The 19,362-nt window shown below is 48.4% G+C and overlaps 1 protein-coding gene across 2 annotated transcripts in view; it reads left to right on the forward strand.

Annotated features, from left to right (window-relative positions):
- Window positions 1-19,362, forward strand: part of LOC147619778 (mitogen-activated protein kinase 4b-like) — a 132,025-nt gene that overhangs the window by 61,789 nt on the left and 50,874 nt on the right. For both annotated transcript variants that reach the window (XM_086825618.1, XM_086825617.1), the window contains exon 2: window positions 14,109-14,238. In XM_086825618.1, the coding sequence (XP_086681744.1) occupies window positions 14,109-14,238 (130 nt within the window). The remainder of the gene's footprint in view (window positions 1-14,108; window positions 14,239-19,362) is intronic.

The following is a 19,362-nucleotide window of genomic DNA, read 5'->3' on the forward strand; positions in this document are numbered from 1 at the left end:
TGCCCACCTACGCACCTTAGTTGTAGGGTAGGGTTGTAACCCACCTCCAAGCAGGTAAGGGCTTGCACCTCATGGGGGTGGGGTTCGTGAAGAGCAACCTCTCAAACAGTCCAGCAGTTTGACATGGCCAGCAAGAAAACCTTCTCCGAAACCCTTATCTCTCCTCCTACCAAACCCAATGAAAAACCATCACCATGGGAGCGGTACCTCCTGAGCATGATTCAACATCTTCAGCAAACAAATTCAGCCTTGCAAAATGAACTACATCAGACAAAACAACATCTTTCAACCCTGGAGAAACAGATTAAGGAACAACAACACGAAAAAGAAAACAGGGAGGAGGTAAATTTACTTGATCCACAGCCTAAAGAAATTCTCATTAAAGAAGTAATATCATAGATTAATGAAGAGAACGAGCAGCAATGGATTGCAAAAGAAATTAGGGTGGGTGGTTTGTCAGAGGGTTGGGAACAGGTGGAGGTATTGGAGGACGAGGAGATTGCGAATGATACTTATGTCCCGGAATGCGAGATTCTACAAAGAAAGTTGTGCAGAGCTATCCCTTTCATCGACATTGGAGATCCCTCAGTGGCAATCAAAGGAAAACATGTGGTTTTGAGGTACGCAGATATGAAAGACAAAATTAAAGTCATGAAGCAAACAAGGTCACTTAAGGGAACGAAGGTGTGGATGGCGGATGAACTCGCAGCCACTCAACTAAAAAACAGGAAACAAGAACTCAATAAAGTATACGAAGCAAGGAAACAAGGAAAATGGGCAGTCTACCGTAGAGGTAGAGCTGTTAGTGCAGATTTCAGGACAACCAAACATGGTAGTAATGAAGAGTAGCTGCTAGAGAAATCCTTCATGTTATCTAGGATTCTCCTACGGCCATGTAGGGAATTTGAACTATTTTTAGTTTTATCTCTATTTTCATTTTGTTGCGCCCGAAGTGGAATGTAATCACATGGATGTATCTGATTAGTCCTATAGGTCAGATGTGGCCTCTAAAGGACGTTAATATAGTTTTCTTTCTTTCTTTCTCTCTCTCTCTCTCTCTCTCTCTCTCTCTCTCTCTCTCTCTCTCTGCCCTCGCTCGCCCCTGCTCGCCGCCCTCTCTCTGTTTCGCTTCCGCCGCCCCCCCCCCTCTCTCTCTCTTTGCTGTTCGCCCGCCTGGGTTGGCCGTCCCTCTGCCTCCCTCTTCCCACCCACCCTTCCTCAGGCCCCCAAGGCAGCAACATCACTCTCTCTCTCCTGAATCTCTTCTCTTTTCTCTACACGGCTTGACACCCCCCCCCCCCCCCCCCCCCGCCCTGCTGTTGCTGTTTCGCGCTGCGCGTAGGTGTCATGGATTAATTTCCAGTCCATTGGCTGTGGGAAGTACTGCAAAAAGTAATGGCCAAGACCGGAGTTAAAGAGGAGCTCATGAAGGTGGAGGACAAGCTCAGCACAATTATCAAAGAAAACAAGAAGATGGTCGACTCTTCCGTTACCGCAATCATAAACCGCCTCTCCAAACTCGAGAAGGGATTTGACAAAATCCAAGAGCTCGAAGAGAGAACATCCAAGCAAGAGGGTGAGATTTCAGCCTTAAAGGAGGAACTAGTGGAGGTCAAATTGCATGCTAAAAGTCAAGCGGCTAAAATCTCAGCCCTCAAAAAGGAGTTGGAAGCCACTCCGAAGGCAAGCTTGAGGATGGAAAATTTCAGCCCTCCTTTATTGAAGAGCTGAATACCTTCAAGGAACAAATGAGGATCATTCGAGAGGAGGAGGAGCAACATAAAGAAAAGACATCTTCATGGGTGGAGGTGATCACAGAGACACAAAAGAAGATGGACGAGGCAGTGAAATGGATCGAGGTCGCCAAGAAAGGGAAAGGTAAAGAATTGCCACCCATCCCCACTCCCACCCATCCTCCACCCATGAAGATGTCTTCTCTTTATGATGCGGAAGGGGAAACCAAGGAGCTCTTCTCTATGATGGGCATTGAAGCCACGCACACAAAGGCATGGAGAGTGGGAAAGAAGAGAGAAGGTAGTGGCGAATCTTCTAAGGAGAGAGCACTTATTATTCCTTTCCCCTCCATAGAAGCGAAGAAGGACTTCTTGAAGAGACGTCCTACACTCAAGAAGACGGGAATATTTCTTGGAGATGACCTCACACTCTCGCAACTTCCCCACATGAAAGAAGTTATGCCCGAGATAAGGGCAGCCCGAGAGAAAGGGAAAGTGGCCTTCTATAGAGATGGTAGAGTGGTGATTATGGAGAGGCGCTCTTCATGACGGCGTGAGACCTATGGGACTACACTCAAAGTTGCTACTTGGAATTGTAATGGATCTCCACGCCTTGATGTAGGGGCTTTTGAGGATAGTTTCACTGGGAGGGACATCATCTTCTACTGTGAGACGCATCAGGCTCCTGGACAGTCCATGCGACATGTTAGTGGATATCGATGGGAGACAGCTTGTAGACAGGAGACTCGTTCAGAGCATAGAGGACGGGGCTTAGGAGGAGTGGCAGTATTGTTTAGAGAGGAGCTGCAGCCACTGATACATATAGTCCACAGAGATGAGCAGGCTAGGTACATGTGGGCTAGACTGAGGGCAGAGATGGGCAGATATGTCTACATTGCTATATGCTATTTTGCTCCTAGTACATCAGTGTATGCATCACCTAGCAGGTAGTCTCCCTTTTCTATTTTGGATGATAAGATTTGGGAGCTCTCCAGGGATGGTGACATCATTCTCTTGGGGGACTTCAATGCCAGGACCGCCCATAACCAGATAGTATTTTATGATACCTCAGAGGAGATGTTGAGGGAGCTTGATGTTAGGGATATGGGCCTATCTAGACTCTCAGAGGATGAGGAATATACAGTGTATGGGCGGTATTTGATAGACATGGGGACTGCACATGGATTGGCCATCCTGAATGGCCTACAGAGATTCCCGACAGCGGGCGGTTTCACTAGCTTTCCACATCGGCATGATGCTAGTACAGTGGACTATGTTATGGCTCAGCCCAGTCTCATTCCCTCTTTTCAGGATTTTATGCTAGGCACTAGATCGGTTGGAGTAGCAGTGGATCATGCTATCTTGTCCTTCACTCTCACATTTCAGTTCAGCACCACTCCATTGGGACAGGTCTCCACACACACTCGTTATACCTTAACGAGGGAGACTGACACCGTGTACACGGATGAGATATACAGACGCTTATGTGCCGAGGAGCCGGGACGGCCATTAGATGAGCTCACTCAGATATTGATAGAGACGCTTCATGCTGCAGCATCAGAGGCATATCCCCATAGTCAGCCTACACGGAGACGATCTAGGAACATGCCCCAGAACAGCTGGTATGATGAGGAGTGCAGAGAGATGAGGATCAGATTACAGAGAGAGGTGCTCATGGGTGTTACCACTCACAGACAGTCACGGATTACCTTCCGGCGCCTAGTGCGACGGAAGAAGAGGGCTTATCTTGCTCAGTTAGAGAGGGATTTGTATCAGTTATTTATGAGTTAGGACTCAGGCGAGGCATTGAGACTATTCCATGAGCATTCACCATCACCAGCCATTACCTCCATAGAGATTCGGGGTGAGTATGTAACATCCCTGTACACAGCACTAGGACAGCTGCCCTTGCCAGACCCATCGGAGCCATGCCTAGAGACATGTGCTTTCTTTACTGGTGAGATGGTAAGGAAAGCTATTGACAGGATGAGGACTGGGATAGGATATGATCATGATGGTTTTGTAGCAAAGCACTTTATTCATGCCTGAGATATGCTTGCAGAGCTTATTGCTATGATGTTTAACCGAGCCATGTGTAAGTTTTTTCCTAAGATTTGGAATATGTCCACGATTGTGCCTATCTTCAAGTCAAGGGATCCCATTCTTCCTTAGAATTATCGTACCATCATGATTGGTCACACATTGGCTAGATTATATGCATCTATTCTTGAGCAGGAGTTGAGTAGATGGGCAGAGAGAGAGGGCATACGTGCATCAGGGCAGGCAGGGTTCAGGAGAGGTTTCTCCACTCTTGACCATATCTTGACACTCACAGCTATTATTGAGGAGGGAAGATTATATGGCAGGAGGATTTATTGTTGCTTTGTGGATTTCCGCAAAGCTTTTGACACAATTTCGAGAGCCAGACCGATGCGCAGACTACAGGAGATGGGAGTGCCCACAGAGCTGATTTGGGGAATCATGGCTTTATACAGGACAGTTGTGGGGCAGGTACGTACTACTCAGGGTATATCTGAGATGGTTCACTCCACTATTGGGGTGAAAAAGGGCTGCCTCCTTTCTCCCACCTTATTTGGGATGTATGTGGATGAGGTTTCGGACTATGTAGAGCGAGAGGGTGACAGAGGAGCACAGCTAGCAAGGACATGGATTCCGTTGTTATTGTATGCTGATGATATTGTGTTGATCTCAGATTCTCCAGAGGGGATGGAGCGTCATTTGGATGCATTGCACACGTTTGCTCAGGACAGTGGATTGTTTGTTAACCTTGGTAAAACCAAGGTGATGGTGTTTAACACCACAGGACAGTGGGTTAGGAGGTCAGTACCCACCTTTACATATGGTCAGGAGACGGTGGAGTATACAGATGCATATACTTACCTTGGTGTGGTCTTTAGTGGCCCACTATTTTCCTTGAGGAGAGCAGCAGAGACGAGATTGACCAGAGCTTATGCAGCATTGGGGAGACTAGAGAGGATGTGTTCGCAGGTTCAGTTTCAAGAACCTCGAACAAAGCTCTGGCTTTTTGACACTTTGGTCACTTCAGCATGCTGTATGGAGAGGAGATATGGGGACCCTGAGTGGATCACCATAGCCGAGCTGGTAGCACTGATGGATAGAGACGTATGGAGAGGCCCTTGGTTTCTATGATTTCCCGGATGATTAGGGCCAAGGCCTCCGTACCACATGATATTATCCGTGCAGAGATGGCTGCCCCCCCATTGGTAGTAGAGGCACTCACTCGATCAGTCTCCTTTATACATAGCACTTGGGCTCTCCCTAGAGATAGATATGCTCGCTTAGCCCTGGAGTCTTCACGACAGTTGGCATCATAGGGAGACGGATCATGTTGGTATGCACAGATGACAGCTTGGTTTCAACTGCATGGCTTTAGTATGGACAGGCTACCTCCATTTCAGTACTCCCTGGATGCACCCTCCCTGTCTCTCACACGGGCAGAGATTACCAGACTTATCAGGCAGGACTTGACTCAGCTGGACACTAGGAGGACATGGATACAACCGACACACGAGCTTGGTAAGAAGATGGCTTTCTATAGAGATCATCTTCTCTTGCTCCCAAAGGATGGGTTAGACCCAGCTACATGGATACTCATCTTTCTCATGGGGTACGGTGTGCTATTGGTCAGATGCGCACATCCTCACACCAGCTAGAGATTGAGACTGGCGGATTCAGAGGAGTACCAGCTGAGGCCAGGATTTGTCAGTTGTGCCAGATGGAGCCAGAGACAGAGTTACATTACATATGTCACTGTCCAGTATATTATGAGATACGAGGCCGTTTTCACCGCCTGTTCAGAGAGGGTTTCGGACCACTTTCCAGAGTCATGAGATACCAGGATCAGAGATGCCTTGGATTATACTTGCTGGAGCTGTGTAGACATAGAGAGGGTCTCTTGAGAGGGAGGGGATCAGAGAGGGAGAGACACCTACAGAGGCAGATTACAGACTTCTTTCAAACAGAGATTGAGCAGTCAGGCCAGCAGGCATTGCAGCTAGCCCCAGAGTAACCCCCCCCCCCCCCCCCCCCCCCCCCCCGCGGCCCTTGCCCACCCTCCTTTCCCTTGCTGCTCTCTCTCGCACCCACCCCCCCTCGCCCTCGTTGCGCTGTCTCTCGCCCACCCCCTCTCACCCTCGCCCACCCTCCTCGCCCTCGCTCTCCCCTCTGATCGCGCTGCGCAAGCCCCCCCTGGTTTCTCTCCGTCCTTCTCTCTCTTCACTGCCCACTTTCGTCACCGCCTCTCTCTTTGAACCTGCGCCGCCTCCTCTCTCTTCCTCTTGTCGCTGCCCCCTCTTCCCTTCTTTCTCTTCGCTGTCCAACCTACGCCTCCTCTCTCCTCCTCTTGTCGCTTGTACCTGTCTCCCCACTTGCAGGTGGCCACCTATGGGGGCCACCAACTGAGGACCAGAATCAGTACTAGAAAGGGGACCCCTTCAGTCCAACATGGACTGCTTGCAGGAAACGAGGATTAGAGGTGAGAAGGAGAGGAAATACAGCTCGATTTGGGCGAGCACACAGAAGATCGGCGACCCCCATATCAAAACATGCCTGACCACCATGAGAGAAGTATGCAAAATGGAGGATACGGACATTGAGCACCTACAAAAGAAGCTCGGGGAGAACAAGGATAGTGATGACCTTATGCGTGGGTTGCGTGCCTCCATGCAAGAGGAGATGGATAGGTGGAAGGCAGACATGCAAGGTACACATGGCAACTCAGCTAAGCAAGATGCAGGAGGAAATGGTCCAGATGTTGGACGCACAAACCAGCCACCATGCCTCACTAATCACGGATCTGGAGGCCCAAGTCGCCACCCTTAAAGTGGAAAATGAGACCTTGAGGGCACGTACTGAATTCGAAGAAGGAGAAATTCAGCCATCCCTCAATGATGAGCTGAATACACTTAGAGAGCAAATGAAGACCCTCCAGGAACAAGAGGAGAAGAAGGCAAATGAGGCAACCACATGGGGCGAGATGATTAAGAAGACACAGAAGCAGAAGTGGGCGGCTGGATTGAGGTTGCCAAGAAGGAACGAAACCCACCATCATCCCCAAACATCATCAATGACACACTCGAAGAGGAAACAAGAAGGAAGATTAGGGCATTGAATGTGAGAGTGGTGGGATGGAAGGAAGGAGCCTCACCGAGGACGTCATAGCACTATGCAGAAAGATGGAAATCCATGATACCCCCTTCGTCGAGGCACGGAGGGTCGGCAAAGACACCACCAAGGAATGCACACTCATCCTCAAGTTTGCGGGGTTGGAGGTGAGGCAAGCATTCCTTACCAAAAGGCGGGCACCACAAGGAGAAAAGACTTACCTTGAAGACGATCTCACACTAGCATAGGTGGCACACAGGAGGGAGTGCATGCCACGCATCTTGGATGCACGAAAGGTAGGGAAATGGGTAGTGTACTGAGATGGGAGGGTGATCATCACCGAGCGACTTGCCCAATGACGGTGCGAGACCTATGAGACCAAGCTAGAGATTGCGGTTTGGAATTGCAATGGCGCCTTGAGAACAGATGCAGGTCTGTTCGATGAGACATTTAGAGGGAGAGACTTGGTCTAATACAAAGAGACACATCAATGCCAGGGGAGTCGACTTCCAGAGGTGAGAGGATATAGATGGGAGTCTGTTCACCGCCCATAGCCACGCATAGCAGGGGGTACCTGGGTGTTGGGAGGGGTGGCTCTACTATACAGGGAGGAACTTCAGCATATGATACAGGTGGTCGGGTAGGATGAGGCTGCACGATTTTTGTGGGTGAGGATCCAGACAGAGAGGGTCAGGGACATCTACCTTGCAGTGTGCTACTTTGCACCCTCCACTTCTAAATATGCCACCCATGGAGAATCCCCGTACCTGCCCCTTTATGATGACATTATGAAGTTTTCCAGTCTAGGGGACATCCTCCTGGTTGGAGACTTCAATGCCTGCTCCGCATGTGCACAGGTACCCTTCTTTGAGACACATGATCCCATGTACCAAGAGATTGACACTGTTAGATCACCGTAGCGCCACTACGGGTGCTACCACAGGAGGGGATGGCCTCTGGCTCACCACCCAGCCACCACAGAGGAAGAATGAGGATTGCCCCTCATCCCCCAGGCTATATAGTGTGTGGCCTGCCGTCCACACTAGCCTGGCCGCCCATGACTCCGCATGGGCGTCCTCTCCCACTGAACTCTGGTATGGCCACGTCCTCGGTGCTCCGGCCGAGGCGTTGACGCTAAAGCCCCATCTGGCCATCCGGTCTGCCGTCGGTCTCGCAGGCGTTACAGCCTACGTGACAGACACGGTGGGTATGGATCTGGAGCGGACATCATAGGATATAGCAGCCCGCATAGATTATGGAGAGTATCTCTTAGCCCTCGGGAGGGCTCATAGGCTAGCCATTTATAATGGCCTAGCCTGATGGCCTAGCTTGATGGCCTGGATCCAACTCCTGCACCTCCTACCCCTACGGACATGGAGCCATTACAGTGGACTATCTAGTGGGATCCCTCTTTCTGATCCCACTCATTTTGGAGTTCACCATCTCGCCTTGCCCCATCGGTGTTCAAGTTGACCATGCATACTTGGCCTTCTCCCTCACATGCCGATACACCACCCAACCACCTGCTTTGCCCCATCACCGCCACCCGAGATACCACTTCACTAGAGAGACCTCTTCCATCTATTTTGATCACGTCTACAGCATCCTCTCCAATCACGACCCCCAGGGCCCACATCCCACTTGATGAGCTTACCACACAGCTCGCTAGCCACCCGCCTTCGCACACTCCAGAGCCACCCCTACATCACCAGGAGGGACTGTCCCACAGAATAGCCGGCACGACGAGGAATGTCGTGATACTCGAACCCGTCTACATCGGGAGGTTGCGCTAGGATCCACCCCTTACTAGTAGGCGCGAGTGATCTTCCGACGTCTCACACGGAGGAAGACGAGAGCCTACCTAGCCAGGCTTGAGCAGGAATTATACCAGCTATTTCTTGGGAGGGACTGTAAGGAGGCCTGGAGGATCTTCCAGGATCATCGCCTGCCGACTCCGATTACTTCACCCAGCACATGGCACACCTATGCCACCTCCCTCTACCATGCCCCCAAGCAGCCACCTCTCCCCCATCCACCGGAACCCTGTTCCCCACACTCTTCCTTCTTTACCTGAGCATGGTGAGAGATGCTATTGACATGATGTAGACTGGCAGAGCACAGGATCATCATGACCGAGCATTTCTCTCATGCTAGGGACACGCTAGCCCCTTTATTGGTTCACATGTTTAATAGGGCTCTATGTGAGGGCTTCCCTGCCAGCTGGTCATCGAATACTATTGTACCTATCTTGAAAGCAGGTGATCCCATGGACCCCAACAACTACAGGACTATCATGAGTGGTCACACCTTGGCCAAGATTTATGGTTCGATTTTGGAGCATGAGCTTAGTAGATGGTCCAGAGACTCAGAGCACCAGGGCAGGCAGGCAGGCATCCGGAGATGACACTCCACACTAGATCATATTTTTGTACTACGAGGGATCATTGAGGAGGGGAGAGCTCACGGGCATTGGATATATTGCTACTTTGTGGATTTCTGCAATATCGTCCCACGGGCCAGATTGATGAGGAGACTACAGGATATGGAAGTACCAGCAGAGATGCTTTGGGGGATGATTACACTCTATGAGTCAGTCCCTGGTAGAGTACGGGCTCCAGGAGGTGACTCAGAGATCATACATAGCACTATCGGGGTGAAGCAGGGCTGCCCCTTGTCTCCTACTCTATTTGGTCTATACATTGACAAGATCTTGGATTACATAGACAAACAGGGATGACCAGGAGCACATTTAGCAAGAGTCCTGATACCGATCCTTTTGTATGCAGATGATATTGTTCTCATTTTTGATTCACCAGAGGGGTTGCAGAGGCATTTGGATGCATTACGGGCCTTTTGCAAGGACCGGGACCTCATTGTGAACCTTGGAAAGACCAAGGTCATGATCTTTAACACCTCCCCATGGTGGATAAGTAGATCTGCAGTACAATTTACATACAGTGGAGAGCCTGTGGAGTATATGTTACCTCATATGTATACCTTGGGATCACTTTTGCTAGACCTCAATTCTCGATGCGGAAGGCAGCCGAAGCTAGATTGATGAGGGGATATGCAGCCCTTGGCTCGCTAGAGAGGCAATGCTCACAGATACAATTTCAGGAGCTGAGGACGAAGCTTTGGCTATTTGATACTCTAGTTACACCTGCACTACTGTATTGTGCCCCGATCTAGGGTCCGAGCTTATACCACAGGAGGAGACAGAGAAGTGAGCCGGCCGAGAAGATATAGAGGAGGTATATGATGGGTGGAAGCCGATGGAGAGGCCCCTAGTGGCGATGATCTCGCGCATGATTAGGAGTAAGCCATCGGTGCCACATGAGATTGTGGAGGCAGAGATGGGGGCTGCACTGATAGTGAGAGAGGCTCTATTCCAAACAGTGACATACTGGCACAGGCTATGAGAGCTTCCACTAGATAGATACCCTCGGCTAGCCCTAGAGTCCTCGAGACAGTTGACACTTGAGGGAGATACAGAGTGCTAGTATGCACAGGTAGGCACTTGGTTTGGCATGCATGGCATGCAGATGGAGGCGCTCCCCCCGTTCCAGTATAGCATGGAGGCCCCGTCTTTTGCTCTCAGTCGCACCGAGCGGAACAGGGTTATCAAGAAGGACATTGTCAGATTGGATACTCAGAGTACATGGAGTTCACATAGTCGTCCACTGGGGACGAAGATGGCCTTCTACAGAGATCACCTCCTATGCTTGACAGGGGATGGCTTCATCATCCGCCTACGCTACATGGACACACACCTATCTTTTGGGGTGAGATGTGCGATCGGCCAGATCCACACCTCGTCCCACCAGCTGAGAGTGGAGACTGCTAGATATGGGCCCAGGGCGGTTGCACCAGAGGATAGTATATACTAGCTCTGTTTAGCCTGAGACAGAGGACCATTACATATGTCGATGCCCTGTATACTATGAGATTCGGGGGAGGTTCCACTGCCTCTTCCGAGCTGGGTTCGGACCACTTTCCAGGATCATGGACTTCCCATATCAGAGATGTCAGGACTTTTTCTTCTAGAGCTCCGCAGACATAGGGAGTCCTTAGTGAGATCTAGATCAGCTGTACTTGCTCGAGGACCAACAAAGAGAGCTCTCACCGACTTCTTCCAGAAAAACGCTCCGAGGGTCGATCCACCCACCATACCCGGACCACAGGCTAGTGGAGGAGCTTGGCCGAGAGGTGTGACACCCGACAAAGCCATTGAGTTATGTAGAGCTCGACGCCCTGGACCCCATGGCCCTCGCCCACGGCCACGCCACCACAGGAGGATCCGGGCCATCATCTCCCATCATTGGAGGACCTTCTTGCGTCGGCTAAGATTTACCGCCTTTTGCACCATGTCACAGCGGCCCATGAGGGATGTATTAGGGTGATATGAGAGCTCTTTGCTCATGTGCCTAGATCAGATTTTATAGTTCTAGATTTTTGTTATCTTTCTTTATTACTATTTTGTACCCAAGATGATGTACCTCATGGATATGATGTAACCTTTCGGTCTCATAGGTCATTTTGGCCTTTTGAAGACGCTAATACAACTTTCTTTCTTTCTTTCTTCTCTCTCTGTCTTGAGAGGGTTTTGGACCATTACAACATGTGATGGAGTTTGAGGATCAGAGGTGTTTGGGGCTTTTCTTATTGGAGCTCAGACGCCATCGAGAGGCTCTCCTACGAGCTAGGATAGCACACCAGGATCCACCCCGCCAGCGAGCCATGACATATTTTTTTCAGGGCTAGGAGCACCCCGGCAGATACGACCAAGACCTCCACTAACCCCTCGGCGAGCCAGATGTCCCATAGATGTCCTTTAGGTGGAGTCACCCTTGACAGAGCCATAGCACTTTGTCGAGCGCGAGACGCCCACGCTTACCAGGACCTCGTCCACGGCCGCTTCATCACCGGTGGATTAGAGCCATCATCACCCGCCACAGGAGAGGACTGCCCCGCCACTTTAGTTTCTCTATCTTAGAGCACTCCATGAGAGAGATACCGAGATGAGCATATTACACCAGTCTTATGCTAGTTGTAGATATTATACACTTTTGTTGTACCTTAGTAGGAGTATTTTCCTTTCATAGCTATTTAGGACTGTTTTAGGACTTTTTTAGTCCTTTTTGTCTTACTTTTGATGAGAAACCATCAGCTGTGTACTATGTTTGGTCTTTGGCCTTTTGCAGGCGTTAATATATCTTTCTTTCTTTCTCTCTCTCTCTCTCTCTCTCTCTCTCTCTCTCTCTCTCTCTTTTCTGCACATCTACTTCAGTTTTGTGCATTATATTCATTGTGAAAGATTGCTGAATTCTGAGCATTGAAGTTACCGATTCGGCCACGAAGCTTCCGCATGTTACAAGTAAGTATCAGCATCAGCATTAGAATCATCAGCATCAGTATTAGAACCAGCATCATCATCACCATCATCACCATCAGCAACATCCACATCATCTTCATTCCAAGGAGGGCATGGGCCCTGTCGCAGATAACATAAACCAGTCAGCAGCCAACATTGGGATTCCAGCATGCAGGCGACAGTATCTAGGTGAAGGCCACTTGGTATGGGGGAGGTAGTACAGAAAACGCAGCAATAAAAGCATTAAAAACAGTATTTTCCTAGCACTGTCTATTGGCCGACAGCATTGTCTACTGGCCAACTCACTCTCAGCATACTATATAAGCTTCCCATCATTTCCAGCACAAAGCAAGTCATTAGTTCAGTTCATAAAATCATTATTTAGTCATAGCATTCATGTAGAAGGGCTAAGGGTCAACCCTTATGGGAATACGATAAGCCTCAGCCATGTACAAGCATAAGCCGTCTTTTTGTACCATATGAATAAAGAAAACCTGATGCATGTAACATTTATGCTAATTAACTTAAGATTAAGATAGAGGAGAGAGAAGAAGAGAGAGATTAGGTGTCAGGTTTTCTTTATTCATATGGTACAAAAACATGGCTGAGGCTTATGGTCAGCCCATAAGGGTTGACCCTTAGCCCTTCTACATGAATGCTATGATTGAATGATGATTTTAAGAATTGAACTAATGACTTGCTTCGTGCTGGAAATGATGGGAAGCTTATATAGTACGCTGAGGGTGCAGTTGGCCAGTAGACAATGCTGTTGGCCAGGTCTAGTCGTGGGAAAATACCGTTTTTAGTGCTTTTATTGCTGTGTTTTCTGTACGGCCTCCCCCATACCAAGTGGCCTTCACCTAGATACCGTCGCTTGCATGTTGGAACCCCAATGCTGGCTGCCGACAGGGCCCATGCCCTCCTTGGGATGAGGATGATGTGGATGCTGCTGATGGTGATAATGTTGATGATGATGTTGGTTCTAACACTGATGCTAATGATTCTAATGCTGATGCTGATACTTACTAAGGCTAAATGCTTGACTAAATCAGGGATTAAGATTGTTCCTGCGTGGGATTAGCCATGGCACGGGCGTGCACGTGACAACCCCTCCATCTTCAAACACGAATGCCGTACAGCTGTTACCCTCTTTGAATCTAGCACCCCTTGTGGTATTTGATGATAAGCAGGAGGGTGATACTGAAGGGTAGACGAAAGCTCTCATCTGTGCTTATGGTACAGCCAAGGGACAACAATTCATTGTCCTATTTGACATGGGCAGCTCGGAAGACGCCATCTTTTGTACTCGGCTAAGACGATGAGTTGCACCTTTGGATGAACCTGAAGCTGCTATAGATGGTGGGTCTAGGGATGGTGATGGTTGTGCAGCCATAGGCTGCTTACCGTTGTTGCTACAAAGGTGGGTGTTGAGGCTGGTTTTGAATTGATAGACTTGTGTTTGAGAAAAAGGATTTCCGATTGAATGGGCCGAGCGTCTGGGATCTAGGTTTGCTTGGCAATGGAAGCATGGCAAACAAAGCATACACACATCCACAATGTCATTCCGACTCATGCTTCATGTGTTTTGTGTAAATTAATGAAAATTTGAACAGTCTAAAGGCATGGCTCAGTATATTCACTGTTTCCCAGCATTAAATCAACTTTCCTTTGTATCCAATGCAAAAGGAGATAATGAGTAGGTTGATTAGAAAATTTGAAGGATTATCTAGCACCTATATACTATGAAATTGGTGCATCTGTGATGAGAGAGATTTTTTTGCACTTTCTATCTTGCTTTTACCAGAATCATGACAACACAAAAAGGCTGTTTTATTTAAAGGGGATCTTGTCTTGTGTAGCTCGGCCATTAATAGTGAGACAAGCGAAGAAGTGGCGATTAAGAAAATTGGAAATGCATTCGACAATAGAATTGATGCAAAGCGCACATTACGAGAAATCAAGCTACTACGCCACATGGATCATGAAAATGTACTTTTTTCTCAGCTCTTCGTTTGTGCCTGCTAGTGCACATTTCTTTCAAGGTCTTTGTAGACCTTTGTTCTGTTTCATTAAAATCCTAAATTTTTTCAGGTTGTTACGTTTATTCAATGTCTTTATTGTGTTTTTCCCAGGTATCTCTTTAATGTCTTTTAGTTGGTGAGTCGGCATCTCTCTTTGCCATACATCAGTAGACATGCACATATTGTTTTTTTGAGTCCTCATCTTGTCAAGTTGCAGCCAGGTTCCTTTTAATTTTTTCTATCCAAAGCAGTGCTTTTTTTTGCCCACTAGCTACTCTTGTGAGACAGATGTATGAGTTTTGTTTCTAGTGCTAGCCTTCATCATGCTGAGGCTCCAGAGATGTGATAGAAACTTAGTGCTGTGGTTTACCCATGAAGGTTTAAACATCCACTAAAGTGGACATATCTTTATGCATGGACCTGCACCCATTCCTGCGTGCTAATGACGTGGGTGGGGATATCATAGCAGGTAATGATTTGAAGCTTTGTGAGTAGACTCTCATGGAGTTAAAGATTGCAGTAAGATTCTTGTAAAGTTTGGGAAATAACCTCAACTTTCCATTGGCATATACAGTTTTCACAAGAGAGCTAATAGATTCACCTAGAAGTTTGTGGCCCAAAATTTAACGTTTTGGTGGTTGTTCTGCATGTGGTGGGCCAAAAGTTCTTTCAGGTTGAGTTGTTTGGTCCTTGGCTCATTGTAAATCTCTTTCTGCTGTGGTCCTTTGTTTTGCTTTTCAGTGAATCTGTTTTAGTTGCACATATGCAGCAGCCAGCTCATTAAAAGCATCAAAATAAAGAAACATCTCTCTGTATAGTGATAGTTGTTTTTCATTTTCTTCAGTTACTTTTTTTGTGGCTCAGTATACCCATGGTATCATTGTATCACTCATGGTCTCATAGAGATACTTCGAGCGTATGAGGAAGCGGTTGGTCCAAATGTATTTGAAGTCTAGGCATAGACGTCTTGTGAACAAGACAGATTCAAGAGGGAGGGATTATACCTCTAGCCCTCTTCATTGTACATATATACTAAAATGTAATTGATCATTATCTTGCTTATGTAATGGTTACTTGGACATGCTCCAGTTTATGTCGGGTGTATACCAGATGACCCAAGGAGCGAGATTTGTATTTGGGTGACCCATTGGATGGCCTTTATGTCAGATACCTTGGATTTCATAGTCGGGTGGTCAATGCGACCAAATGGCCCAGATGACTATTGATGAACACTCGGGCGGTCCTAGTGACAAGATGGCCCTGATGATTGACTGAGTGGTTTCCTTTGGAAGCCAGATAGCTCAGCAGCGGTTTCAGATTAGACCAGACAGGACAATCCATGAATAGGAGAACCTTTACATGTGCATTGGATATTGATGTATGTTTGAATTTCTTTGACTTTGTGTGCTGTTTTTGATATATGGACAATGCTTGGATTTATGGCATGTGATAGTCCATTGAGCTCCAGACTACCTGGCCAGTATCTTAAATACCCAGTAGACGCGAATTATGCATACCCGTTTGTTGACTAGATTATTTCTAGTTTTTATAGGAGGTAAGTATCGATTTCTTTTATCTAACATATGTTAGAGGTCATGAAGAACAACCATCAAGAAAAAAGCCGTTAGTCAAAGATTAGGCATAGAGATGTTGCCGGATAAGTAGATGACATCATAGATATGGGGATGTCGAGATGCACAAGACTTACCAGATGGGGCTAGTACTTGGAACTTATGGATATGCTTGGAACACTTGTATTCTGTAGTTGAGGACAACTGCAATGTAAGAGAGAGGGAACGCAACTATTTGGTCTCCCTAGCTCTTATCACATGATGGAACCCTTGCTCGGACACTGGATAGATGGAAGAAGGCATGGGGACAGGGACCAAGGCACCGGTTTTGGTCAAAAAGTAGAGAAAAGCAAAAAGTCAAACTGAGTTGACCGCGAGCCAAGAGCACCACTGGCAAGAGGGGACTCAGCTGGACCAAAACGAAAAAAGCTGCAACTCTAGGGCCAAAAAGCAAGGCCCTGAAGCCAAAAAAGCAAAGCACAAGAACTTTGGTAAAAGCTGGCCTTGAGTAATATTTTTTTGTGTAAAGTGAAAAAGAGCAAAAGCAAAGCGAAAAGAAAAAAACAAAAGCTTGGCTAGCTTTCTGGCAAAAACAGGTTCCCTCTCACATGTATAAAACAAGCATGAGCCTCTCTTGATCACCATGAACAAGATCATTGAAGTGTGAGGATTCATCATCATCATCGTCGTCGTCGTCGGCCTGCTGATCATACTGCTGCCACCACTAGCTGACAGCGCCATACGCCACCATCGCCACCACTTGTACCGACTGCGGCCCACTTGTGCGCTGCTTGATAGTATCGCCACCAGCTGGGCTGCGCCACCTTGTTGCACTGCCCGCCCGGACAGCGCTGCCACCTGAGCACCACCTGTTGCCGGCACTACCCCTTGCTTGGTTGCGCCACCTGAACTGCCTGGCTACGCTGTTTGAACCACTGTCAACTGTTCTGCTAGTGCCGCTGCGTGGATCTGAACTGACTGATGCTCAGTGCCGTACGCTGTTTGAACCACCGTCGACTGTTCTACTAGTGCCACCTGGATCTGAACCGCCTGTTGCTCAGTGCCGTACATTTGTTGCCGTACGCTGTTTTGCGCCGTACAACAGCTGCTGTGTAGGCACGTGAACTTGGTCCTATCCATACTTTCTTGGATGGTCTCTTTGTGGACTACTTCTACTCCGGATTGGGCATCGTTTCTACTGCTGAACATAAAATACTTCATCATCTACACGAATCAGCTGTGTACCTTGTTTATGAGTTTGGAGTTCGTTGGATTTGCATTTGGATCTGGTACTAGTCCTGTGAGAGATCTTGTGGGTCATCCCCGTGGTGTGCTCGGCATCAGGATCTCGTGCCTTAGCATTGACATCGACTTTGACTTGGATTTCTACATTAGCATATTTGTTTGCTTTTGTATTCATTGATGTATTGATCTTGGCTTGCGAGCTCGTGGATTGTTCCTGAATAAATTCCTAAAAGGGAGCGGGCTTTGTTCCCCACTCAGTGTGTGTGTATAGTGCAAAGTTCCCTAAACCCTTCTTTCTCTCCCTCTCAAGAAGAGATCTCCAAGGAGTCAGGATGGGTTGAGGTGGTGAAGAAGAACATCCGTAAAGAAGTGAGGGAGGAGACTCAAAGGGAAGAACACCAAATCATTCACACCACCATTGAGGAGGAGAAGATGAGGCATGCCCCCGCCTCAACATTCGAGTCACAAGTATTGCCGAGACACCCGACTCCACTCCCGAGAGAAAGATGGACAACTTCTATGCATGAAGCTCGGCTACAGGGAAGAGCACCCTCTCCCCTTCACCAAAGCATGGAGAGCCGGGAAAGACTCAACATGCAAGTGAGCCCTCATCCTACAGTTTGCAGGAGAGACGGAGAGGGTCACCTTCATGAGGAAGAGGGTCATACTACGAGGTTTAGAGGGAGCTCCTATTTTCTTGGATGATGATCTCACGAGGATGTAGCTTGAGCATAGAAGAGCTTGCATGCCACGAGTCCTACACGCGAGGAGAGAAGGCAAGAAGGCCTTCTATCGAGATGGTCGGGTCATCATTGATGGCCGGCCCATGGATTAGCGGTTTAGGGCCTATGGGACACAGACCAGGCCACTGACAGAGATACACATGGCAGTATGGAACTGTAATGGTTCACTATGGGTGCAGCGTGGACGACTGGAGCATGTTATGGTGGGGAGAGACATCATACTTCTGACAGAGACACATCAGAGCCCAGAGAGAGGGCTACCTCGAGTAGAGGGATTCCAGTGGGAGTCAGCATACAGGAGGACCACACGCGAGGGTATCTCGAGAGGGTCGGGGGGAGTAGCAGTTCTATTCAGACGGGAGCTACAGGGGAGACTGAGAGTGGTAGCACAGGATCCAGAGGCCAGATACATGTGGATCAGCTTACAGCTCTCACAGGACAGGGTTATATACATAGCCCTATGTTACTTTCCTCCATCAGGATCCTCTTATGTCATTACAGAGGACATGCCACAGGAGGAGGAGACAGGAGCCTCGCCATACACTTGTCTGTCAGAGGAGATTATGCATTATTCTACACTAGGGGAAGTATTTCTTACAGGCGACTTCAATGCCCACACACAGAGCAGACAGTGTGAGGTGTATGACTATGATGACATGGAGATCCTCCACCTTGTGGATTCAAAGGAGATAGGGGCTAGTCGGGCATCAGAGGACACTGGACCAAACAGAGGACATTATGGGGACCACTTACTAGAGTTGGGAGCGAGGCATCGTCTCATTATTTATAACAGGATGCTACAGTGGTCGGGATCAGGAGGGCTGACATGCTTCCCACATGGGGGTCATACACGGACCGGAGGCACGGTGGTAGACTACATTATGGGGTCTTTGGAGGCATCACAGCTTGTCACCTCATTCTCCGTTCCATATTGGGGCAGATCATACATACTTGGCATTTTCACTAGCCGGATCACTAGTATCACCAGCCCCCCACATACCGATGCCACACACTACCATCTACTTCACACATGACATGGCAGACATATACACTGGAAGAGTAGAGGATGGGCTGATCCCCTGGCACCTATGGATACCATTACAGCCCATCTGGCATCTCTCCTACACACGGTTGCATTACAGAGCTTCCCACATCGTGTCCACTCAGGAGAGCCTGCGAGATCTGGGACTATGCCCCAGAACATATGGTATGATGACGAGTGCAGAACGCTATACTCACGGCTCCGCATACAGAGAGCCTTGGGAGCCATCATAGAGCAGGAGTTGAGGAGAATGATGAGAAGACTTACTCGCCGCAAAAGGCGGGCCTTCGCAGAGATACAGGAGCTAGAGATCTTTCATTTCTTCATGAATAGAGATAGCCCTATGTCATGGCGGCACTTCAGAGAGCCCCAGACACCGACACCTATTGTAGACCCACAGATATGGCACACATATGCAGAGGGCCCATACCACGCCCCACAGCAGCCACCTATACCTCAGCCGCAGGAGCCTCGACCTACCACAGCTAGCT

The sequence above is a fragment of the Cibotium barometz genome, chromosome 32, assembly GCF_041138505.1.
Source record: "Cibotium barometz isolate CiBa-2024 chromosome 32, ASM4113850v1, whole genome shotgun sequence".
NCBI classification, from domain to species: domain Eukaryota; kingdom Viridiplantae; phylum Streptophyta; class Polypodiopsida; order Cyatheales; family Cibotiaceae; genus Cibotium; species Cibotium barometz.